The sequence below is a fragment of the Rhinoraja longicauda genome, chromosome 33, assembly GCF_053455715.1.
Source record: "Rhinoraja longicauda isolate Sanriku21f chromosome 33, sRhiLon1.1, whole genome shotgun sequence".
NCBI lineage: Eukaryota > Metazoa > Chordata > Chondrichthyes > Rajiformes > Arhynchobatidae > Rhinoraja > Rhinoraja longicauda.
In genome coordinates this window covers 14,234,972-14,261,423 of record NC_135985.1, presented here as the reverse complement: position 1 = coordinate 14,261,423, position 26,452 = coordinate 14,234,972, and the positions used below count along the sequence as shown (strand labels likewise).

Genomic DNA, 26,452 nt, shown 5'->3' with positions numbered 1-26,452 from the left:
CACTTAGGATTTCTAAAAAATAAAATTGTTAAAATTAAACTTTTCTCATTGATTTCAAAGAACTTTCTGTTTATTGCTGTGTTATGCAGAAGGCAACACTAAAGCCTCTGCCTGAGATTTCCTAATTATAGGTATGTCCACCGGCAGATCTCAGCAGAAGACTTGGTTCAACATTTCAAATGGATTTTAATTTTATAATGCTTATTTGTAAAGGTAACAATGGAATTGTTGCCTGTTGAATTCAGAACATTTATATATTCAATTATTTGCTAATTATGTTCTATGTAGATAGGTGTGGACATTTAGCATACCTTTTTTAGGTCCGCCTCTAATTGTCATTGAATGTTTCAGGTTGGATCACTTGAACAAGCAATGTTGGATGCTCTTGTCATGGACAGAGTGGAATTTGTGAAACTTCTCATTGAAAATGGAGTTAGCATGCACAGGTTCCTCACAATCCCTAGACTTGAAGAACTGTACAATACAGTAAGTGGAAGGAATGTCAAAGAAAAACTACAAATACTGCAAATCTGAAATAAAAACATAAAATGTTGGAAACACTTTGCAGTTCAGGTAACATCTATTAAAAAGGATGATAGACACAAAATGCTGGAGTTACTCAGCGGGTCAGGCAGCATTTCTGGAGAAAAGGAATAGGTGACATTTTGAGTTGGCACCCTTCTTCAGACTGAAAGATAGAGGGGGGGGGGGGGGGGTGGGTGACATTGGAGGCGATAAAAGGGCCAGAACAAAACAGGGCCGGCAACAGATGACCTCAGGAAGGGTGGAGTTCATAATTACCCATTGTTGGCTGGGGAAGATGTGCTAATGACAGGGATACAAGGACGTCTGTATCCCTGTCTTGTACCGACATGAATGCCTGTCCCTGCACTGGAACAGGAGTTTCAGCATGAAAGATTAACTCTGTTTCCCATTCCACAGATGTTAGACAATAGATAATAGGTGCACGAGTAGGCCATTCGGCCCTTCGAGCCAGCACTGCCATTCAATGTGATCATAGCTGATCATCCACAATCAGTACCCCGTTCCTGCCCTCTCCCCATACCCACTGACTCCGCTATCATTAAGAGCTCTATCTAACTCTTGAAAGCATCCAGAGAATTGGCCTCCACTGCCTTCTGAGGCAGAGAATTCCACAGATTTACAACTCTCTGAGTGAAAAAGGTTTAGCTCATCTCCGTTCTAAATGGCCTACCCCTTATTCTTACCTGACCTGCTGAAGGTTTCTCGCAGTTTCTGCAAATTTTCAATAACGAAAAACGATGATTAATGCTTTTGCAATAGTTGTTTGGGGTGTTGCATTATGTATACGGAAAATAGTTAGGGTTTCATACTTTGTGTATTTGAAATTGATCTGTAAGAACATATACTGGAATGTATGACATGTCAAATTAAAGAGTTGTCAGATTAAAGATGTCAAATTAATCAATACATTGATTAGTCCAAAAAGTTTTTTTATTTTGTGGCTATACATTGAACTTGTTAGCCCTGCTGAAATTGGTGACATTCTGTAGAAGTGGGCAATGAAAAAATATTTACCTTGCCATTCCTGACCTTTGGTGGATAACTGCATTTGTACTTTTGTGCTTTTTCAATGCAGAAACAAGGGCCAACTAATCCAACATTGCTTCATCTAGTGAGAGATGTTAAACAGGTAATCTTACTCTTGCTAGTCTTTGAGCTTTGTAACTACATACTGAGATCTTGCATCAATGTTTAAAATAGCTTTAGCATGCATATTTTACAATGATTGTTGAACCGATATGTCCAAGTAAAGACAAACACACAAGGCCATGCAGATGATGGAATTTGGATGAAAAAATGAACTACTGGGGGAACTCAGTCTATCGGACAACAACTGTGGAGGCCAAGGAACAGTCGATATTTTGGGTCGAGACACAGCATCAGGACTGAGCGTAGAGAGGAGAGGCAGTGGCTGTCAGGGGATAGGTGCAACTGAATGACGAGGGAGATGATAGGCAGAGGGAGGCAGTGAGTGATAAGTACAGACAGATAAGGAAAGAGAAGGAAAAAACAAGGGACAGATGGGTCATTTTTCTTGCTTTCTGCAATTCCCTGTTATGGATGTGTATGACAATGATATTTGTAACACAAAGATGATTTTCTTCCAACATCTCTTTAATGGCATTGTTTTGTTAGTAAGAAATGTAATTTTGAATTGAAGCTATCTATGCTTAATTATGTCCAGTAGAATACTTGAAGGAAGAAACAGTTCAGACTCGTTGAGTCAGAGTCAGACAGTATGAAACAACCCTTAGCCTAACATATCCATGCTAGTCATCAAACATCTATTTACACTTGCCTTACACTCAGCCCATTTTAATCCCCCATTATTGCTGCTCTGATTCTAGCACATATCCATATAGTGCCAATTAACCTACTAACCAGTACATCCTTGGGGTGTGGCTGGAAACCAAAGAGCACAGAACGTGCATATTCTTCAAAAACTACTACGGAGGTCAGGTTTGAAACTGGTTCACTGGACACGAATTTAGATTTTTATCAATTGCTGTTGGTGATGCCGTTTCATTTTTTAAGTTGAGCCACTGAGGTACATTGATCTTAATTGAGATGCACTGATCTTAACCCACTATTATTTCCCTGACGGTGAAACTTCACTCTGATCATGGAATTAATAATTTTGATTTATGTTTCATAGGGGAACCTTCCTTCAGATTATAAAATCACTTTGATTGATGTGGGTCTTGTCATCGAATATCTTATGGGTGGAACATATCGATGTACATACACAAGGAAACGTTTCAGAATTATCTACAACAGTCTTCATGGGCACACTCGGGTATGCTCTTTGCTTTCCAGAATATTTCAAGTATATGAAGTATAGTCAGCTTGCTCAAAAGTAATGACTTAGAAATGAACAGCAAGGGATCATGAAAAATATTCATGTTTTTGAAGCACATGCAGAGTTGGTAATGTTCTGTGCTTGACTGCAAGTTATTGCTCATTTATCCTAATGCATTGTTTCTGCCCCAGCCTGACAAGTAGCTCACCATATGGAAAAAATTGGGGAATATAAAGATGCAATATTTCTCATTTGCTCACAATGTTATTTATGGATTGTAGCACTTGCTTTTGAGCTTTTGATTTTGTTAAGAAATTATTTCCTACATTTATAGACTTGTTAAAATTACTCTCGTTAGAATTGAAGTAAATTTATATATTCAATCCTGTTATGACAAAATGCTACTCAAGTTCTGCTTTAGGTAAACTAATAGTTGTGTTGGCATGTTTGTCAATAGATGCATGTAAGGGAATCAGAAAAGTTTGCATCAGTTAATAACGTTTCATGAAGCTCGGTTTCAAATCAACTTTTAATAAAGATATCTTCATACTTTCAATCTCTTAGGTTTTCTCAAACTTGTTTTTCAATTCCTTATATATATTTTTGAAAAGAAATGTGCATTCTGTTTTGTACATCATAGCTGTTTAGGCATTTCATGTTCTAATAAACTTCAATGTTCTAAGAATATTCCCTGCCACTTTTAACTATATTCAGTCCCTTTGAACTTTCAAGGCCATTTGCTTTTATATTGTAAAAGGTTTTAATATTTAATAAATGGGACTATTATTCATCCTAAATTGTATCAGCTCTCACATCCCTATGGTAAATTTCATCTGATACTCAGATGCCCAAAATACCAGTCTGATGAAATCTCTAAAGTTGCACTTTGTGGTGACTGAATTAATAATCCAGAAGCCTGGACATGTAACTCAGGGACCACAAAGCAATTCAAATAAAATAGTAGGAATTTAAAACTCTTGTTAACTAAAGTGACCATAAAGCAGGAGAGTATGTTCAGCCTTAACGTCTAAACTCATGTAACACTTGAATATCATTGGTAAATTTTAATGAGTATTCCTTTACCTTTTAAATCCAGAGATCTGGGCGGCATTCATCAAGCAGTATACCTCAGCTACGCAAACACCAGGAGTCACTGACTAATCGAGCAGACAAAAAGGAAAAGACTCGACATAATCACTTCATTAAGACTGCACAGCCTTATAAACCTAAGGTACTGGGAAACATGGCATAACACGTTTGACAGATAGAGGAGGTGAATGCACTACCTGCTAGATTTTAAACACAGAAAAACATATTCGCATCACAACTGAGTTGTCACACTATGTGCATAGATTTCAATGATATAGGAATCATCTTGCTGTCTAAGGAACATTTTATTTTCATTAGTTTATTCATGTTTTCATTCGGTTTAAAAAATGTATTTGAAGAATGCTATGACATTCTGCTATCTAAAATCTTTGTTCTTGCACTACCAGTCCTATAATCCAATGAACTGATGCTCATTGCTCTGCTGAGTATTTTTCTCTGTCTGGAATCTCTTTAAACTTACCAAGAATTTAAATGATCTTACAAAGCTATGTAGGTATTGTTCTTAAAAATGTGGTATGTTAGAGTAAGTGCCCACCACTTTGCAAGATACTTTTCATAAGAAGCAGAAGTGCTTCCCAAGCTTGTAGTAATACAGCACAGAAAGAGATCATGCAGCCCACCATGTACACGCCAGTCAGTGGGCACCCATCCATATTGATTCCATCTTTCAGCACTTGGCCTATAGCATTCTGTGCAGCTGCAATGCAAGTGCCTGTTTAGATACTCAAATGTTGTCAACAACTCTGCTTTCACCACTCTCTCCAGCAGTGTACACCAGGTACTCTCTACTCTCTTGGTGATAATAGACAATAGACAATAGGTGCAGGAGGAGGCCATTCGGCCCTTCGAGCCAGCACCGCCATTCAATGTGATCATGGCTGATCATTCTCAATCAGTACCCCGTCCCCTTCAAATCAATCCCCTCTTAACCTATAGTTTTATCAACCTTTGAGATGGGGAAAGGTTTCTTGCCATCTACCTTATCTATACCCCTCAATTTTATATGCCTCAATCATGTCCCCTCTTAACCACCTCCCCACTCCAGAGAACATAGACCTAGCTTTTCCAGCCTCTCCTTGCAATTGAAATGCCTCATCCACGCAGGATCCCAGTGAATTGTTTACATTCACATCTTTTGAAATGTAGACAATTATGGTAGCTTACAAAATTCTGCAGCAGAAATGCTCGGATCTGAGACAGGGTCAACCAACTGATAGGTCCAGGAGCAGCTGAGAGAAGCCAGATACTCAGAAGCAAGTGATCTTATGAATCATTGTGTCAGCCGGTAAGTCAACAGGGCTAATTTTGCACTCTCCACAGTTTTGCAGTTTAAATGCACAGGTGCACATATCATTAGTAAATTAGCAACCAATTTGATTTGAATCACCAAGCATATTGTTATCTTATGTTAACTTACTTTTTTTTACCCTGTTTTGAGCAAAAGAAAATGCTGACTCTGTATTTTTGCTTTATTAGCCTGAATCCTCTGTTGATCAGGGAAAGAAAAAGAGAACCAAAGATGAAATTGTGGACATTGATGACCCCGAAACCAGATGTTTTCCCTATCCTTTCAATGAACTACTAGTGTGGGCTGTACTAATGAAGAGGCAAAAAATGGCCATGTTCTTTTGGCAACATGGAGAAGAGTCCATGGCTAAAGCTTTAGTTGCATGCAAGCTAAATCGATCTATGTCATGTGAAGCAAAGCAGAGTGATGTTGTTGATGATACTTCTGAAGAGCTGAAGCAATCTTCTAGGTCAGTCATTATTAAGTACGGTAATTGTGATATCTAGGGACTTTGTTCCTATAGCTGAGTTCAGAAGAAGTCACTCATGTGATTGAAATCATTTTAACTGGTACAATGTAAAGAATAATTTCAGATTTACATGTCATTTTATGTATTTCCTTTTTTTAAACCATTAACTGAGGGTGCTGGTAGGTGGTCTGATCTTAGAACTGTCAACAGGATGGCACAGTGGCTCAGTTGTTAGAGCTGCTGCCTTGCAGTGCCAGAGACCTGGGTTTGATCCTGACCTCGGATACTATGTATGGCGTTTGCTTGTTCTCCTGGGACCAAGTGAGTTTCCTCCTGGTGTTCCGGCTTCCTCCCACATCCCAAAGACATATGGGATTGTAGGTAATTGGCCTCTGTAAATTGCCCCTAGTGTGTGGGGAGTGGGTGTGAACTGGTGATCGATGGTCGGCGTGGAATTGATGGAGTGGACCGAAGGGCCTGTTTCCATGCTCAAACTAAAATTTAGTGTATGATAGCCAGCAGTCGGATAATTGACCAAATGATTTTACGACTTCCAAGCTGGATAATGCTCTCCATCTCTGATATAGCTGTGAAAGTGAATTGGTGAACAGTTGACCGTGACAATAATGTAGAGAATATGTAGTCAGAAGTTCAGCAGGAGTTCAAATTGAATAACATGGTAGTCAACAGTATTGACATGGTAGTTAGCCATTGGTCAGGGAGGTAGATGGAATCAAGGGAATGAATTTTGCGGCAAGGCCTGAAAAATTATAACTTTTGCTTTTCCAGTAATTGATGAATGGATGTATGAAAATATTGTGTAAACCCTCAAGCTTACATCTGCAACACTAAACTTGCAGTGGCAGAAGAGATTTAGGGTTTGACATGATAGAGTAAGGATGCATGGAGTAGGAATGAAATGTTATCTTTAGATGGAGGAAGTATAGTCAATTTAGACTTGAATGATTGTTTGAACTTAATTAACTGTTGGTTGTATTCTATTCCTGCTGGAAGATAGAGAGTATTTCAATTTGATTTTGTAAACTAATAGTAATGGTGTTTTCACTGTTTTGTTTCCTTAATTGGGTTTATAATGTGCTTAGTGTTAACTTGAACATTATAAGACCTCTTAGTAGTAGGTTTAAAAAAACCCCATCTGGTGTTTGAATTAAACTGAACTTTTATCAAGTAAGCTATTGTTTTTTGTCCTTGGTAGCTCGCTCTGCAAACATGCAGGTACAGGGTTGAAGTGGGTTCTGTCAGCATGCAATCAGAGATGGTGCATGAGCTACTGTGTATGCTTATATTGTGTTTGATCACTTCAACTGAGTTTTCTTTAAACACAGTTTCTTAAGGTATTTTACATATAAACTTAACCAGTTATTGATCTTATTACTATTGTGTTTCAGTGAATTTGGACAATTAGCTGTTGATTTACTGGATCAGTCATTCAGACAAGATGAAACTATGGCCATGAAGTTGCTGACTTATGAACTGAAGAATTGGAGCAACTCGACCTGCCTCAAGTTAGCTGTCCATTCGAGACTTCGACCGTTTGTAGCACACACCTGTACTCAAATGCTGCTGTCAGATATGTGGATGGGAAGATTGAATATGAGAAAAAATTCATGGTACAAGGTAAAATGTTACATGCTCTAATGTTTTATGGAAAAATAAATGAAGAATAGATAACTGAGCTAATCTGAACATACTAAGGAGACAGCATGGAAGCCACGGCATTAGGTACAGGTCACTGAAAGAATTATCTGAAGAATCCAAGTGTGTTGACATTTACTTTTTTTTTTGGGCAGGTTATTCTCAGTATTCTATTCCCACCTGCTATTCTCATGCTGGAGTTTAAAACCAAGGCTGAAATGTCTCATATTCCTCAAACTGAGGATGCACACCAAATGAACATGGAGGACAGTGAACACAACTTTCAGAGTCCAACTGATCAAATATCAATGGTAAGATAATTTCAAATATAACATGAGTCATTTATACGTGATGAAACAATTGGGATTGTATATTTTTCATAACTCTTGGCATGCAACTGTTTCACACTTTGCCCTGGCCCCACAAAGCATCTCATGCCCTTCTGTGACTGAGTCTCCCGATTCCACATTGGTTCATCAGCCACCTCAGAACCCAGATGGAGGCAAATTATCCTTCACCCAAATTTAAAATGTACTTTGATTAGTTTTTGTTTCTGCTATCAGAAATATATATATTTTTAATTCAGAAACCTTTCACTGCAAGGCTGCCTACAGTCTGCTTATTTCTTTAAGCTGCTCCATGGAGGGCCAGGCCCACTGCTTCCAAAAAATTAAGTGTGGGTGGTTAAATATTATGGGTAGCAGGTTGTGATAGGTCAACTATGTGTATATAGTTGCAGAGTAGCAATAGGGGTGCGAAGCAGAAAGGTGGAGGAGAATGACACAGAAGTGTAGCAAATAGTTCTAACAGTGACTGAGAAGTATGGCAAAGCCATGTGAAACAATCAAGTTTGTGACCAAGAAAAAAAAAAAGGCTGAAGAAAAATGATTCTTCAAATGATTTCACTGATCAATTATGGTTGTGTGTTAAAATTGTGAGTGTGAGCTAATAGAGTTCTGCTTTCCTTGCTATTTCAATCCAAAAATGAAAAAACAAATCGATAAAATCATGTCACATTTCTGTCTAGTATGTCACAACCACCAGCTTGGTTTAAGGGATTTGAACCAATCTGGTTCAGTAGTCAGCAATACTTTCACTTTTTGGATATGATTGTACATTCAAGTAACATAGGTACTGCTTGATCTCTTAGTGGATCCAAAAACCTGATTTTAAGGAATTATAACATTCAAAAGAATGAGTAAATTATAAGACTGAAATTTTGATATCTGTTCAAAATGCCTCTTTTCTGTCCTGATATGTACATAATGGTAACTGTTGTAGCTATATGATATGGAACATTTTTTCTGCAGGAAGTATTTAAAGAAGAAGGAATCTGTGACCACCATGAAGTGAAACATGAAGATGCAAGTCTGACTAAACCACGAAGATTGCCTATCACAAGAAAGTTCTACTCCTTTTACCATGCACCAATTGCAAAGTTTTGGTTTAACACAGTAAGTGACAAGTGAAACAAATGAAAAATTCCACTATTTTAAAATAGAATTGTTATTAAATCGTGTTTAAGGAAACTGATGATCTAGGCTTTCTAGAATCAATTATTTTCAGTTTCCCTTAATTGAGTGAGGAACTGAACATTCTGTTTATAGATCCAAGCTCTATCAATGATTCCGGGGAAAAAAAGAAGGATCTTACTAGAAGAGTTAGTCATATAAAAATAATTTGGTTATAAACTTAGTTAGAACTTCAATTCATTACCTGGACTGTAATTCCTTAAAGGCAACTATGGAACCCACTCTTTCAAATATGCGTCCCATATGAGGCTCAGTTTGCAATTTCATTTTAATAGTGCAAAACTGCTCTGAATTATTCAGTACAGAATTCAAAGATGCTTGAGGGCAGAAGTGATTGCAAAACAGGGTGGATAAGCAAATTGGGGTATGATTAAAGGAATCTGCTTAATTATTTGACAACAAAAGAAAATTTAAGGAAGATGGAACAAAGGATTTGTGAAATGCAGAGCTTGAAGATGTGCCTGGCGGGTCAGGCTGGGCATGTCCCACTGCCAGAGGAAAGAAAGAAAAAAGATAAACTGAACCAATATCACAGATGAACATTTGGTACAAAGAGAGAAATCGAGTTACCCAAAGTTGTATAATTTAATACTGAGTCCAGAAGGCTACAATGTGTCAAGACAGAAGAATCCGAAGGAGCGACTTTCAGCTTCTCGTTGACAGCCCTTTTAATTTCCCATCTCATGCTGACTTAGCTGTTACAATGATTGATGCCCAATGCAGGCTTGTGGAACAGCACTTCATCTTCCATCTGGAAACTTTTGGACTCAGTACAGTTGCTCCTCAACTTACGATGGGGTTACATTCCATAAACCCATTGTAAACCGAAAATATCGTAAGTCGAAAATGCATTTAAATACACATGATCACGTGACCAAAATCAAGCTGTGGCGAGCTGCCATTGCTCAGCTTTTGCACCATCGTAAAGTCAAAATATCGTCAGTCGAAGCATCGTAAGTTGAGGAGCCTCTGTATTAATTCTACAACTTTGGGTAACTTGGTTTCTATGTCACTATCAGTTATCCATCTGTGATATTGGTGCAGCTTGTTTTTTTTCTCCTGTTTTTCAGCCTGACTCGCTGGGCATGTCCTCCTGTTCTGGATTTTAGACTCCTACCTTTTTTGTCAATGTTCCTTTGTCTTTGTTGTTGCACTCCAACTGCTCCAATTTACTTATTGACATGTGCACCTTATCCCCATGGTCACCCTGTTTTTACTCATCAGAGACTTCTCCGCCTCCCCATACTCCCTTTAGCGTAATGTTTTTGACTCCTTCCCAGTTCTAACAAAGAGTCTTTGACTTGAAATATCAACCCTATTTCTCTTCCTACAGATGCAACTTAACCTGCTTATTTCCAGTGTTTCCTGCTGTAGTATGCATGAAGTTTAGACTGCTAGCTTGAAGAATCTCCTGCATTTCAAAACACTAATGTATCTTTTTATTATTTTCAGCTGGCTTATTTGGGATTCCTCATGCTGTACACATATGTTGTCTTGGTACGAATGCAAGAGTCACCGTCAGTACAGGAATGGATTGTGATTTCCTTTATTTTTACATTAGCCATAGAAAAAATTAGAGAGGTATGGGCCACTCTTAATATCTTCTATCCATAGTTTAATATTTTATGCATTGTTTGTAAAATATTCTGTATTAAATTGTTTCGTGAAGACATCTGCTAAAATTGAATGAGTAGAACCATAGTGTCCTCAAAACTTTAGTCATTTTGTAGCTTTTGGTTCTTTTCTACACATATGTAGTCTTTATTCACTTTGCATCTTTGAAACATGATTGTTCATTCATTGTTGTCTGCAAGCCTCTACCCCTCCCCAAGTTTAGTTTGTTAATAACTGTTTGAACCTTCCCTATACAAAATTTCTCCCGCTCTATTAATCCATCCTCCCTCACATTATTTTGGTTAGTTCACCAATACTGAATATAAGTCCTCCTTTCTGTTTCCTGCATTTTCTATGTTGAGCCCATATTTATCATTCATGGTGGTGAAGCACAAGTGACAACTTGTAACCACTAAACCTCGCTTCCAAACAACCCAAAACTTCACCCATCCTTTTTCTCCAGAGATGCTGCCTGACCGGTTGAGTTACTCCAGTACTTTGAATCTGTCTGCAGTCCTTTGAAACCTCTTTAGTTTCTTGCACATTTCCCTGACTTTTTTCCCCTCAACAGCTTTTGTCATCCATATGGCATCATGAAAATCAAAAAAGATGGAAATCTGCAGTAAAAATAGTAAATGTAAGAAACACTCAATAAGTCCGGCAGAATATGTAGTCTCAGGTCGAACCCTAACCTTTATCAGATCTCCACTCATGAAACTCCCTGCTGTTCATAAATTATCTCAGAGTGGCTCCATGAAACATAGAAAACATAGAAAATAGGTGCAGGAGGAGGCCATTCGGCCCTTCGAGCCAGCACCGCCATTCATTGTGATCATGGCTGATCGTCCACAATCAATAACCCGTGCGTGCCTTCTCCCCATATCCCTTGATTCCACTAGCCCCTAGAGTATCTAACTCTCTTACATTCATCCAGTGTTTTGGCTTCCACTGCCCTCGATGGCAGAGAATTCCGCAAATTCACAACTCTGGGTGAAAAAGTTTCTTCTCACCTCAGTTTTAAATGGCCTCCCCTTTATTCTAAGACTGTGACCCCTGGTTCTGGACTCGCCCAACATTGGAAACATTTTTCCTGCATCTAGCTTGTCCAGTCCTTTAATAACTTTATATGTTTCTATAAGATCCCCTCTCATCCTTCTAAACTCCAGTGAATACAAGCCTAGTCTTTTCAATCTTTCCTCATATGAATCATATGACATATGAGTTTGCTTGATTTAGTTATTTTAAACTCCAGAAGTTAATGGATAGTGTACATGAAGCAGAAATCTGGCATTGCCTAATCTAGCAGTGTAACCTGCAATTTTTAGTTTGTCAATGGGATTATATGGTATTTTGTTTTTGTCTAGATCTTCATGTCGGAAGCTGGAAAGATAAGTCAGAAGATCAAAGTCTATTTCAGTGACTATTTCAACATCACTGACGCACTTGCTATAATTTTATTTTTTGTTGGTTTTGGACTGAGGTTTGGAAGTGGGCAAGTGAGGATTGCTGGGAGAACAATGTATTGCCTCAATATTATATTTTGGTATGTGCGACTTCTGGATTTCCTGGCAGTCAATCAGCATGCAGGGCCTTACGTCACAATGATTGGTAAAATGGTAAGTGAATTGCTTGAAACCTGTTTTAACAACATTTTAGAAAGGTGTAATAATAACATACTAGGAAGTGGTGTTAGATTTTAACAGAATTCTCATCTGGAATTTTTTTGTGTGGAGATGCTACATGGAGCCAAAAAGATAAAAACCATAATAAAGGTATGAGATAATGCCCTGGCATAATTATTGCACATGTTGTATTTAAATCTTTAATACAACAATCTCCATATTCATGCATTACTGCACATCAAAAATCCTTCTTTCCTATTATTTGTTAGGACTTAAATTTACATGATATTGGTGGGGTAAAAGTCCACTCCTTTTATGACAGTGCATTTGTTTGCATAATACTTCATTTTCCAGGGAGCAAGGGTGACAGAACAGGATATGCAGGCTGAACAATCGATTCGTAGAGGATCAGATAAATGAAGAAGAAAATATAGTGGGAATCAATATAGATTCCCACTAATTAGCCACTTCCTTTGCTTGACTTTTGTTCTCATGTTGCTTTAATAGTGGCAGTAAAAGATTGATACAGAACCTTTATTTGCTACAAGATTCACGAGCTCATTTAATAGTTTCCTGTAGTGTATTTTCACAATGTCCTAAACACATGATGATAAGTTGGACAATTGATGGTTAGGTGCAGGCTTTGCAAAGGACTATAAACAGGTTTAGTAACTGGGCAAAAAGATTGAAGCAGGGCAAACTAAAAGGCTAAGAATTTTGGTAGGAAATATATATATAAAATATTTAAATAGCGTGAGTTCTTTAAATGTTGGTATTCAGAGAGATATAAGTGTTGGCATACAGGAAACAAAGTTAGCCAGCACAGCAAACAATTAAAACAGATGGAATGTTGATCTTTTCTGCAAAACCAAAGAAAGCTTGGTTTAACTTTATGGAGGATTAGCAAGAAAGTACCCGGTGTACTAGTGTTTAAGGAAAGATTTGGAGGTAATATAACAAAGCTACACTGGGTTGATTCCTGGGATATAAACGTTTTATTGAGCGGGTGTGGCTGTGTTCTGCAGCTGCGGCTCACCGGCAGTCTGTCTTTTTTTTTGTTTTTTTTTGTCTGTCATCGTTTAATGTACGTTTTGTTTTATTTTTAACTCTGTGTATGTGGGGGGATGGTGGGGGGGTTGGGGGAAACCTTTTTTCAAATCTCCTCCTCAACGGAGATGCGACCTTTACCGTGTCGTATCTCCGTTCGCGCTACGGCCTAACATCGTGGAGTCGGCGGCCTCCAGCTGGGATCGACCTTGAAGACTCCGGTCGCAGGGCCTGGACTTACCATCTCGGAGGCTTCGGCCGTGGGCCCTGCAGACCGCAACATCGGGAGCTCGCAGGTCCCTGGCTGGCGACCGGCTTTTGGGAGCTCCAGCCGTAGCAGCTTCAACCGCCCCGAAGTGCGAGGTATGATCGACCCGCCCGCAGGCCCTTCATCGCCCTGCGTGGCTCGGCCGCAGCACTTTCCATCGCCCGGTGGGGGCTCAGGACTTTCATCGGCCTGCTCGGCTCGGCCCTGGGACTTTCCATCGCCCGGTGGGGGCTCAGGACTTTCATCGGCCTGCTCGGCTCGGCCCTGGGACTTTCCATCGCCCGGTGGGGGCTCAGGACCTTCATCGGCCTGCTCGGCTCGGCCCTGGGACTTTCCATCGCCTGGTGGGGGCTTCAAAAAGTTGGGAGCCTCGATCACCTCGTGGCACCACGGGAGAAGAATGAGGAGGAGATAAGACTTTGCCTTCCATCACAGTGAGGGTATGCCTAGAGCAATCACTGTGATGGCTGTTTGTGTAAAAATTGTATCTGTGTGTCCTGTGCTTTTTGTTGTCTGCCGGACCCTGACGTGAGAGGACGCTGGCGTTGTTTATTCGCCGCTTTTCCGTTAGGATAGTTTGTCTGTTTGTTTTTATGTTGATTGTTTTTGTAAAGCGCTTTGAGCACCCGATAAGGCGCTATATAAAATAAATGAATTATTATTATTATTATTATTGAAGAAAAAAATATGTGGTCAGTATTGGTCTGTATTCTCTGAAGCCTAGAGAGATGATATTGAAACATGCAAGATTCTGGCAGGGGATATCCTGTGAAGATCCTGCTCGTTATCTAAAGCACGAGACCAAACGTCAAGATAAAGGGGCACCCATTCAAGAGCGATGATGAAGTAGTATTGCTGAGCTTTGGAGTTGTGGATCTGGAATATACTACTACAGATAGGTTTATATATTGAGTCATTTAGTAATTTTGAGGCCGAGGTTGATTTTGAGATTACAGGGCATTGAGGCTTCTGGGCATTTGGTGAGAATATAAAATTTGAAGTCCAAGATCAGATCAACCCCATAATATTTGTAATTGGTGAGCAGGATCAGGGGATAGATAGTATGACTGACTTCCTCATTGCATGTTCTTAGGAAAGATTTTCTTGTTTTTCTGGCCAGTTGCAGAAATTATAGACGAGTTCTGCATTTATCACATTGGGGCAGAGGGGTGGAATGTAGAAGTCTCTGTGTGCTTCCTAAAATTTAAATTTTACGTTAAATGAGAATTTCTTTACCTCAGCGATTTCATTGGTTTAATCAAACCCATGTCAGAAAATACTTTGGATTTAGATTGGTAGAAACATAGAAAAAAACATAGAAAAATATGTCCAGGAGTAGGCCATTCGGCCCTTCGAGCCAGCACTGCCATTCAATCGGATCATGGCTGATCATCTAAAATCAGTATCCCGTTCCTGCTTTTTCCCCATATCCCTTAATTCCTTTAGCCCTAAGAGCTAAATCTAACTCTCTCTTGAAAACATCCAGTGAATTGGCCTCCACTGCCTTCTGTGGCAGAGAATTTCACAGATTCACAACTCTCTGTAGACTTGGATCTTTCCCAAACCTAAACTTGTTTTTCTTTGTGTAAGAAGGAACTGCAGATGCTGGTTTAAACTGAAGATAGACACAAAAAGCTGGAATAACTCAGTGGGACAGGCAGCATCTCTGGAGAGAAGGAATGGATGACGTTTCGGATCGAGACCCTTCTTCAGACTGGGACTCACTGAGGAAGTTAGTGGCTAGATAATAGACTTGGGGAAAAGCAGAACAGTTACTCCTATTGCTACTTATTGGAGAGTGGCACAGAAGGAAGTCTGGGAAGATTTAGATGGATAGAATATGAAAAGGAGAAAAACTTATTCAATTGAAAATCTAACAATTATTTACAAAATTGATTAAATATATTCCGGAGATGCTGGAATCTGGGGCAAAAATCAAACTGCTAGTCAGTGAGCATGTATGGAGGCAGAGGGATAGCCGACTATTTGGATCGAGTCCCTACATTAAATATATCACCTGTGAAAGAAGTTTATTATCATTCAGGTTTCAAATTCCCCTTTTTAACATTTTTTAACCTCTTTAATTACAGGTGGCAAATATGTTTTATATTGTGGTAATTATGGCAGTGGTCCTGCTGAGCTTTGGAGTTCCAAGAAAAGCAATCCTTTATCCAGATGAATCTCCATCTTGGGAGCTGGCAAAAGATATTGTCTTTCAACCTTACTGGATGATATATGGTGAAGTATACGCTTATGAAATTGATCGTAAGTAACCTTTTGCATTTTCTTGCTACCTAGAATTATTCTGGCAAAATCTCGTAACTCATTACATAACCGCCACTGAGCATCAGGTAATCTAGCTTGAAGGTTCTGTGGAGTCGGAAGCCTTTCCAGTGACAAACGACGTGAAGCAAGGTTGTGTTCTTGCCCCTACACGCAAGAACACAACATTGGTTGTGTCTTCTCTGCCATGTGTCTTCTCTGCCATGCTGAACACAACCTTGGTTGTGTCTTCTCTGCCATGGTCTTCTCTGCCATGCTGACTGATGCCTTCCGTGACTGCCAGGATGGAATACACATCAGGTACAGGACTGACAGCAGGCTGTTCAACCTCAGGCGCCTGCAAGCTGTTACAAAGGTGAAGGAGACCATCATCAGAGATTTCTTGTTTGCTGATGACTGCACCCTCAACGCCAGCACAGAGCAGAATACGCAGCATGGAATGGACTTTCTCACAGGCCTGTGACAACTTTGGTCTCTCCATTAGCACCAAAATGTCTGAAGTTATGTACCATCACGCGCCTGGAAAGCCATACCAGGAACCACACATCACGGTGAAGGGGCAGAATCTACAGGCAGTCAACAGCTTTACCTATCTGGGTAGTACACTCTCGCGAGTGGTGAACATTGACGCTGAGGTCAACAACAGGATTGCCAAGGCCAGCGCTGCCTTTGGGCGACTCCGTGAGAATGTTTGGGAGCGGAGAGGACTCAGCCTTACCACCAAGCTGAAGGTCTACCGTGCAGTGGTACTCACCACTCTTCTCTATGCCAGTGAGACCTGGACTGTCGACAGCAGACATGCCAAATAGCTCAACCACTTTCACTTGAGCTGCGAACGCAGACTCCTTCACATCAGGTGGCAGGACAAAATTCCCGACACAGAGGTCTTGGAACTGGCCGGAATCCCCAGCGACCACACCCTCCTACGGAAAGCCCAAGCCAGATGGGCAGGCCATGTCGTCAGAATGCCCGAGAGTCGACTGCCAAAACAGCTTCTGTATGGAGAACTGTGTCAGGGCAAGCTCTCAGTAGGAGGACAGAAGAAACGGTTTAAGGACTGCCTCAAAGTGTCCCTCAAAGACTTGGACATCAACCTCAGCACTTGGGAGTTTCTTGCTCTGGACCGTCCAACCTGGCACAGCAAGCTCACCACAGGAGCCCGTGCAGCAGAGAACAGACGCACTACAGAGGCCCAGAGAAAACGCACCGCGCGCAAGACCCGGGCTACCTCCACTTCCACTGCAGCACCCATCCACTTGTGCCCTACGTGTGGGCGTGCCTTCCGGGCCCGGATTGGCCTCACCAGTCATTTCCGGACCCACAGTCACCAATCCTCCAACTGAAAGTGAAGTCATGGTCATCTTCGAACCCGAAGGACGAACAACAACAACAACAACAACAACAATCTGGCTTGAAGGTTCTGTGGAGACGGTAGAACGCCAATGAACGAAAATGTCTTGTTGGCCTCCATAATTATTTGCCAAATATGATTTGTATGTTTGCCTTGCAAAGTTTGAGAATCAGGATAATTAACACTATCTGTTCTCTCCAGCAAAAATTCTATGCTCCTTATGCTGAACCTCTTATCAAACAATTGATTCAAAATCTTTCATCTCTCCACAGGTATAGGTTAGTGTAGCACTCATAACAAGTAATTGCATGAGTTCTTTAGGAAGTTAAGAAGCTGACAGCAGGTAAATAAATATTCTCCAGAATTTAGTTCTGATCTGATGTCCCTTTCAGGGCAAACAAGTAAATGAGAACCATTGTTATTTAAGTATGTGGCAAAAAAAACTCACTTAGGGAATGAAAGGTAATATGCAAAAATTAGCAAGTGTTTTGGTATTTGGGGAGCTTTCCAAATGGGAATTTTACATTCTATCCCACAAGTTGTACATGTATGATACAACTTCTAAAATAAATTTCTTGCACCTGTTTTTCCAATTATGTTCCTGAACCTGGTGGGGTGTGGGTCTTCAGGCTTTGCCCAACAGTAGTAGGGTCTGGTATCTGATTGAATAGATTTACTTGGATTGGTGAACTTTTGCCACATATATGGTTTTTAAGGGTGTTATCTGATAAATTGTATTCACGTCCAGAACTGATATCTTTTTATTGCAGCTCAGAGAATAGCATGAGGTTTAACAAGAATTCGTATGTATAAAGAGTTGAAGAGAAAAACATTGCTTTTATATATTAGCTCCCTTTTGTTGATACCTATGAAAAGCTGAAGCCATAAATTCTGTTGGATGGGTTTGCCAATTGTTGGTCTCAGATGAAGTTGGCAGTTTTTGCAGGATATTTGTATTTTGTGTTGTAAATCCTTTGGACTTCCACACTGTAAAATGTACAGCTGTCTATTAACATTTAAGTTTGCATTGCTAGAAGAGCTAGCATTGCTAAAGAAAGCCCTTGTTATTTTTCCAATGAATCCATATTAGTCAATCCTGCATTTCCTTTCTCCATAAAGCCTGTGCCAACAACACTGAAGATGGTGCAAGGCAACGCTGTGTCATTGGATATTGGATAACGCCATTTTTACAAGCAGTCTACCTCTTTGTACAGTATATTCTCATGGTGAATCTTCTCATTGCCTTTTTCAAGTGAGTATATTCTTGCTTCCAGTTATACTGTTCATTAAAAGGGCACATTTTGTCCGTTTTTAATAACCTTTTATCTACCTTCATCTAAATTCTGTGGGAACAAGGGGGCACAGGCACAGCCTAACAAGTACAATAACAATGTACAACAGAGGCAGTGCAGTTTGTGAGATTTACTTTTCACCTTGCTGTTAATAGCCTTTTAATTGGCTGTCATTATTCCCACCCCGTAATTCTGTCCCTCAATTCCTTTTGTTTTCCGATTCACTAAGTCCTCCTTGAAACCTACTTTTTCAGCAAATCTTTTGGCTAGACCTTGTTACTTTCATAAATGGAGCTTTTCTTGAACTTCTGAAATGAATACAACTTGTACGTCATGGTAGTGCAGTGCAAAATACTTGCAACGACTTGTTTTTATTTTGGCAACCTTTTAATGCAAATAAGGCCTTAAAGAGGGAAAGTTGGCATTGTGTCAAAAAGGAGAGTTTGGATTGACATTGCATTTGGTCAAACTGATGTGATCTCAGAGGTACAGTGTGAAAGGTTTATGGAAAAAATTCTGGAGAGCAAACTAAGGAACTGAAGGCAGAGTCACCTAAAGAGCAGGGCGAGGTTGTACACTTCAGATGTTTGATTAGAAAAAATAACTTGAACACCAACGTTAATCAGTCAATAAGATTTCAGCGCTCAGTAATTAATGTGTTTGAAATTTTTTGAGAAAACAATTTCTGTCAATTAAACTTTGTAAAATGGCCTAAATCCTTTTTCAATAACTTAAAATGATCACAATGTACAGTAAAACTAATAAAACCAGAGAGGTAATACATTTTCTTTTTTTCTTTTTAGCAATGTGTATTTCCAAGTGAAAGCCATTTCAAACATTGTATGGAAATATCAACGGTACCATTTTATCATGGCATATCATGAAAAACCTGTACTACCACCACCTCTCATCATCCTCAGCCACTTTGCGTTATTGATCTCTAACATTTGCCGTCAAGGAAAGAAACACGACAGAGGTCAAGGCGGGCCAAGTAAGCAGTGTATTCAGGATGTCAGTTGCTAAAATTATTATTCTGTGTTCTACAGTTGCATGATTTCTTGCATATGCTAGTTGGCATCAGAATGTTTTCTGTTAAGTGAAGTTGATTTTATTAAAGAGATTAAAAGTTCACATTTGACTTTTTGTAAATAACAAGCTACGTACAAATTTTGGCACTTTAAATTATCTTCCCTCTTTTGTCTGTGTTCCAGGTTGATTGCACTATTTTTTGTTCAGTATCTCATTGCAGAATTGTATTCTTTTTAATTGGTATTTTCATAGATTTTTTCACATTTGCTTTTATTCAAAACAAAACTCTTGCTTCTCCTTTGCTTTTGTTGGAATGCCTGCAATCTTTGCCTATTAATCTAGAATTTAACATATCCTAAATTCAATGAATATAAGGCCACAGATTCTCAGGGTAGGGTTTTCAGAGATTTTAGATGAATAAATCTGTTGCTTTCTTTTGTCAAAATTGTCTCAACATATATCCCTTGATCTTGTGCCTTGCAGAACTGTTTGTAAGTGAGGATGACCAGAAAAAATTGCATGACTTTGAAGAGCAATGTGTGGACAAATATTTCCATGAAAAAGAGGATCGGTTTCATTCAGGTAGTGAGGAACGAATTCGAGTGACTTCTGAAAGGTAGTGTCTTTTTTAAAGAACTAAAGTACCATATTTGGTTGTTTTGAAACGGAAGTTTTGATTCAGTTTGATCTTGTGCAGCTAACTAACGTATCATTGTCTGCAATTACTAATATTTTGGCAAATTTAGCTACAGTTTTGCCCAAAAGAACAAAAAGATTAAGTAATCCATTTTGTGGCGCTTCATGGCTTGGTCTGTACAAATAGCACAGGTTCTTTAATAGTCTCTGTAACTGGGAGATTAGGACTATTTTAACATCTCGTTACAGATCTAGCCCAGAATCGTGTCTGGGGTGGCCCTGACCCCATCTGGGCATCCCCTATTGGCCTGGTTGCTCCAGGCCCTCTGGAATCCAGCAGTATGGTCTGAAAGATGGGACCTCAAGCTGCACGGTGCAAAGGCAGTATCCCTGATGGCCAGCAGTGCTGAGGATGAAGCTTTGCCAGAAGTAATATTTTGCAATGATTTCAATAGGCTCTGAATGTCTCTAATATTCATAGAGAAAAAAAACCTTTTAAAATTTAAGCAGACAGTAACAAAAAACAGTTGACAAAGCCAAAGTATATTTCCCAATAATTAAAATCCATGGAAAGGAAGGAAAATTTAAAATAACTTATTTTCCCCCTTGTCTCTATTCTTTTGTTTGACAGTCGCTATTGAATTCTTTGATCATGAACCAGGTATGATCAGATCAACGGGATTCCTTCTTTCTGCCCTTCCACCGACAAGATCCAAGCGTTGGATTGCATATAAAGTTAGGCAGTATAAATAGTGAATCACAAAGTTTTCACACACTAGGTAGACACAAAATGCTGAAGTAACTCAGCGGGACAGACAGCATCTCTGGAGAGAAGGAATGGGTGACGTTTCAGGTCGCGACCTTGACCCGGAGACCTTCTCTCCAGAGATGCTGCCTGTCCCATTGAGTTACTCCAGCATTTTGTGTCTACCTTCCATTTAAACCAGCATCTGCAATTCTTTCCTACACAGTTTGCACACACTAGTTTGGGACTAGTTTTATTGCCTGAATGTCAACTGTTTCATGGGAACTACTGGCACAAGCAAGCATGAGCTGGCTGCTCATCTGATGAGCACACATCATCCAGTACAATAATGCATTGTTGTTGAAATGTAGTTCGATTCAAATTAAAAGTTGTATCCAGTTGAAGTTTAACTTGCTGAAATAAATGGTATCTTCAACTACGTCCAATGAAACCATTTTCCTCAAAAGCTATCGTAATGTCCCACCTGAAGGGTTCAAAAGTTGAAGCCCATAGTTCAAAGATATTTTTGCATCATAATTGATTTTTATTTACTATCTAAAAGTCCTATAAGTCCTGTTTTGATGTTATGATTCCCAACTGGTGTTCTTTTGTTGTACTTACATGGTTATAAGCAGCAGACATAATATTGAGAATTTAACTGGTATGATTTCTTGACACTGCAGTTTGTGCTTTTAATGTTGAGTAGCAATTAAAAAAACAAGATGCTGCAATTTATTTACCTCCTAAAATGCAACTAATCATCATATTTAGTAATGTTGCATACACTTGTGGAATCTTAGAACAAGGAGATTTGCATTTTCCAGTTAAGTACTGGGAACCCATCATCTTTGAGGCTCACCACTGAATCATTTCCCCTTCTTACCGTTGCTTGTTTGAACCAGATAACATTATTTGAGCTATTGACTTTGTACCATCATCGACACAGACCAAGCTTCCTTCCTTTTCTTAAGTCACCTCTCTCTTATTATAGCCCATCTTGTGGAAATATTCTAAGCTATCCTAGGTACCATCCACTTGGCTTACTCTCTGCCTCTATAAACCAACTCAAACCAACAACAAATCTGCCTTTGCCATGTCCTGCTCATCTACCGCTCTTGTTCTTGCTGATACTCCCAAGGTGAAGTCAGTGTTTGAATTCTTTGGTCATTGCTACCTTTATCTCTATGAAACCCCATCCGCACACACAATTCCCAGGCCTTCCATTGAAACACCTTTGACTTTGTATAACTTGTTCTTTGTCCCACTATTATTTGTGCATTCGCTCACCTGGGCCGAAGGCTCTAGAATTCTGTGTCAGAACTACCATTTATCACCATCCCCACCACACCATTTCACTGCATTTAGACCCTTTAAATCCTCTTTGGCCAAGCTTTGCCTCCACTTCTAACACCAGCCCTTTTGATTTGGTGTCCACCTTGCAAGATATTTTTTGGGAAATGGTGCCGCATAAATACAGTTTGTATATCCGAGACATTTTGTGATCTTCATTTATTTAGTTTAATGTGAAGTAATGAAGACTTTTCTTCTCTTTTCTGTTTAGAGTTGAAAATATGTCCATCCAATTAAAAGAAGTAGGTGATCGAGTAAATTATATAAAGCGTTCATTGCAGACATTGGACAGTCAAATAGGGCACTTGCAGGACTTGTCAGCTCTTACTGTGGATACATTGAAAGCACTGACTGCTCAAAAGGCTTCGGAGGCCACAGAGGTGCACAATGAAATTACTCGTGAGCTCAGCATTTCAAAAAATCTAGGAGAGAATGTTTCTGATGTCCCACTTAAAACCTCATTGAAGAAGCACAGCATTGGAAGATATTTTGGCTCTTCTTTTCCTCAGCGAGTGATGAACACTGGCAATTCTATCTGTACGGATGGTTTTCTTCAAGAATATGTTAACTCTTCCCCAAAGGAGGTGTTCAGAAAATTTGGTCAGGAATTACTTCCAGGTTCCCAACAAAATGAACAGAATTTTCAAGAGGCTGGTTCCTCTGGCTGTGCCTTATTACCAAAAGCAGCAGCTCACTCTGAACTTAGGCATAGAAGCCATGTTGGCCTTGGGAAAACTCAGTCTTTGACCAATGACCAGAAACCAGGACAGTCATTCCATAGCATACCAAATCTCTCCTCCCCATCTGCCAAATTTTTTGTTAGTACCCCATCTCAGCCAAGCGGTTCAAGCCAGTTGGAGCTTGTGCCAGATTCGGTCGATTCAATTAATACTGGTGTAGATGCTGACGGGAGTTTTGTTGAATTTGGGGCCTTTGTTGGTAAGTATAATGAAGTTGTTTGTGCTTTACCTGAAGAAATATGCTACTGTCCTTCTCATCCTGCTTGCAGCTTCTGTTGCTGTAATCCCACCACACCTTGCTATGAGACTGAAGGATATCTCAATCATGCATTCATTGATACTGAGAGTAGCACAGACACTGATAACAATAATGACCGAAGCACTGAATGTAACCCAAGTGCCATGCACTACTTTGACAACCAATTCGAAAAGAATGGACCTCAGCAAACAGGCGAGTTGACTTCAGCCACCATATCCAATAAAGAGGCCCATGAAAAATACAGAAAAGAGCAAAGAAATTTGGACGATTGCTTCATGCAGGCTATCGAATTGCGAAGTCAACATATCAATATTGGGAACTGTTCAGGATATCTGAGTGACCTGTGGAACAAAACCCAATTTAGAGGTTTGAGCTCCTGTACCACTGTAACTTTGTGGGATTTCTGCTGGTTGCAGGTGACTTCACTGTTGGTGCACTGCTTGGGATTCTCCTTGGTTTTATTGCCCTTTTTCCTATATTTATGTTGCTTGAATAAGGCACCACTGTTCCATTCTGTTTTACCCAGTTCAGTAACACTTCTACATCCTCTTAAATGTCTCAGATTTGTACCTCAAACCCATGCTTTCTTTTAGCAATTTTGAATGTTTCCTTACTTCAAAGGTTCAAAGGTCAGTTTATTGTCACATGTACCAATTAAGGTACAGTGAAACTCGAATTACCACAAAAAATGCAACAAGACACACAGCTGCATAAAGTTAACGTAAACATCCACCACAGCGGATTCCCCACATTCCTCACTGTGATGGAAGGCAATAAAGTCCAACCTTCTTCCTCTTTATTCTCCCGTGGTCGGGGCAGTCAAACCATCTGCAGTTGGGGCGATCGAAGCTCCTGCGTCGGGGCAGTCGAAGTTCCTGTGTCTTGCAGCTTCGAAGTAGGTCTCTAATCAAGGACCGCGAGCTCCACCATGTTAAAGTCCGCAGGCTTCCGCTGTTGGAGCTTCCGAGGTCTATCCCCGACAGGGACCGCGAGCTCCACGATGGTAAGTCCTGCAGGCTCCTGCGGTTGGAGCTCCCGAAGTCGGCCTCCAGTAAGAGGCCGCCAACTCCTCAAAGTTAGGCCACGGTGCAGACGGAGATACGATACGGAAAAAAATCGCATCTCCGTCAGGGTAAGAGGTTTAAAAAGGTTTCCCCCCCCCCCACTCCCCCACCTGGCCAAGATCTGACATCTGAATGGTTTCCATAAGATAGAATTGATAAGACCTTTGCTTGGTCTTGAATTAAAAATCAGTTACTTTAATTAGAAAGGGTATACGGATTGAAACATGCAAATTTACAATATTAAATTTTAAACTAATTGTAAAGGAGATTTTATATCAAAAAAGTGTTTGCTATTTTAAGTATCAATCTCCATTTACTTTGCAATCAATTGTACCTGTGGTGGTAGGGATTAGGCGTATGAGGTCAGATCGGAAACGTTTCAAAATTGCATGTATTTTACTAACATTTTCTTTTGTATTGTCAGCTTATTAGCAACCATAAAATAAATTCTGTTCATCTAAAATGTAAATATTTCAGGCCACAAAGATGTATTGGAGCTGCCAAAGTTAGGAACTGGAGGAGTGCTGAAGTTCAAAGACCAGAAAATAACTGTGGAAGCTATTCATGATTTGGTACTTCCTTCTTTCACTCTCCTCCCCACACCCCTCACACACACTCCACTTTTTGTATTGAGGTTCATTGAATGTTATTAATATCTCCTTTCTTTATTAGGGTGCCCACCATGGTGACTATCATTTGAGGACAGTGAATTCTTATGCTGGATTTGCGGAATTTCATGGCAGTCAGTTAACTTCTACTGCGTCTGCTCAAGCATTCTCTTGTAAGTTTCAAGCTCTCCATGAAAGTCATTTCTAAGTTGGACAGCTCTGCACTTTAGTTTAGGGGACCCCAAATAAAAGTCAGGAAGTCATGTCGCTGTTATATAAAACTTTGGTTAGACATATCTAAGAAAATTCTATTGAGTTCTGGTCATTGCTTTATCATAGCACGGTAGCGCAGCGGTAGAGTTGCTGCTTTACAGCGAATGCAGCGCCGGAGACACAGGTTCGATCCTGACTACGGGTGCTGCACTGTAAGGAGTTTGTACGTTCTCCCCGTGACCTGCGTGGGTTTTCTCCGAGATCTTCGGTTTCCTCCCACACTCCAAAGACGTACAGGTATGTAGGTTAATTGGCTGGGTAAATGTAAAAATTGTCCCTAGTGGGTGTAGGATAGTGTTAATGTGCGGGGATCACTGGGCGGCACGGACTTGGAGGGCCGAAAAGGCCTGTTTCCAGCTGTAGATATATGATATGATATCATATCATATCATATCATATCATATATATACAGCCGGAAACAGGCCTTTTCGGCCCTCCAAGTCTGTGCCGCCCAGCGATCCCCGTACATTAACACTATCCCACACCCACTAGGGACAATTTTTACATTAACCCAGCCAATTAACCTACATACCTGTACATCTTTGGAGTGGAAGTGACAAATATTAGCGAGCAAAAGTTTGAGAGGATGAAAGTTGAAAGATTTAAGAGGCAAGTGTTTTTTGTTACACAAAGGGTGGTAGGTGCCTATAATGTACTTCCAGGAGATGTGGGATAAACAGATATTGTAGCAACATTTAAGAAAAAATTAGACCTGCGTAAACATGCAGGGAAGAGGGGGATATGGGCTATAAGCAGGCGGATCTGATTAGTTTACATTGGCATAATTTCCACAATGGGCCGATGAGCCTTTTCCTGTGCTGTACTATTGTGTTCCAAGTCCCAGTTGGTTAGACTTTACAACATTAGTTTTTCTTCATATCCCCTCTAAACAATAGACAATAGACAATAGGTGCAGGAGTAGGCCATTCAGCCCTTCGAGCCAGCACCGCCATTCAATGCGATCATGGCTGATCACTATCAATCAGTACCCCGTTCCTGCCTTCTCCCCATACCCCCTCACTCCGCTATCCTTAAGAGCTCTATCCAGCTCTCTCTTGAAAGCATCCAACGAACTGGCCTCCACTGCCTTCTGAGGCAGAGAATTCCACACCTTCACCACCCTCTGACTGAAAAAGTTCTTCCTCATCTCCGTTCTAAATGGCCTACCCCTTATTCTCAAACTGTGGCCCCTTGTTCTGGACTCCCCCAACATTGGGAACATGTTATCTGCCTCTAATGTGTCCAATCCCCTAATTATCTTATATGTTTCAATAAGATCCCCCCTCATCCTTCTAAATTCCAGTGTATACAAGCCCAATCGCTCCAGCCTTTCAACATACGACAGTCCCGCCATTCCGGGAATTAATCTAG

General features: G+C 40.1%; 1 protein-coding gene across 1 annotated transcript in view; it reads left to right on the top strand.

Annotated features, from left to right (window-relative positions):
- The window catches only part of trpm7 (transient receptor potential cation channel, subfamily M, member 7), a 98,859-nt gene that overhangs the window by 47,196 nt on the left and 25,211 nt on the right, over positions 1-26,452 (top strand). The window contains exons 13-29 of the mRNA XM_078427333.1: positions 352-486; positions 1,622-1,675; positions 2,702-2,842; positions 3,942-4,076; positions 5,432-5,712; positions 7,122-7,350; positions 7,524-7,679; positions 8,679-8,822; positions 10,353-10,481; positions 11,879-12,130; positions 15,542-15,716; positions 18,205-18,337; positions 19,181-19,368; positions 19,890-20,022; positions 22,349-23,076; positions 24,678-24,772; positions 24,873-24,981. Of these exons, the coding sequence (XP_078283459.1) occupies positions 352-486; positions 1,622-1,675; positions 2,702-2,842; positions 3,942-4,076; positions 5,432-5,712; positions 7,122-7,350; positions 7,524-7,679; positions 8,679-8,822; positions 10,353-10,481; positions 11,879-12,130; positions 15,542-15,716; positions 18,205-18,337; positions 19,181-19,368; positions 19,890-20,022; positions 22,349-23,076; positions 24,678-24,772; positions 24,873-24,981 (3,217 nt within the window). The remainder of the gene's footprint in view (positions 1-351; positions 487-1,621; positions 1,676-2,701; positions 2,843-3,941; positions 4,077-5,431; positions 5,713-7,121; positions 7,351-7,523; positions 7,680-8,678; positions 8,823-10,352; positions 10,482-11,878; positions 12,131-15,541; positions 15,717-18,204; positions 18,338-19,180; positions 19,369-19,889; positions 20,023-22,348; positions 23,077-24,677; positions 24,773-24,872; positions 24,982-26,452) is intronic.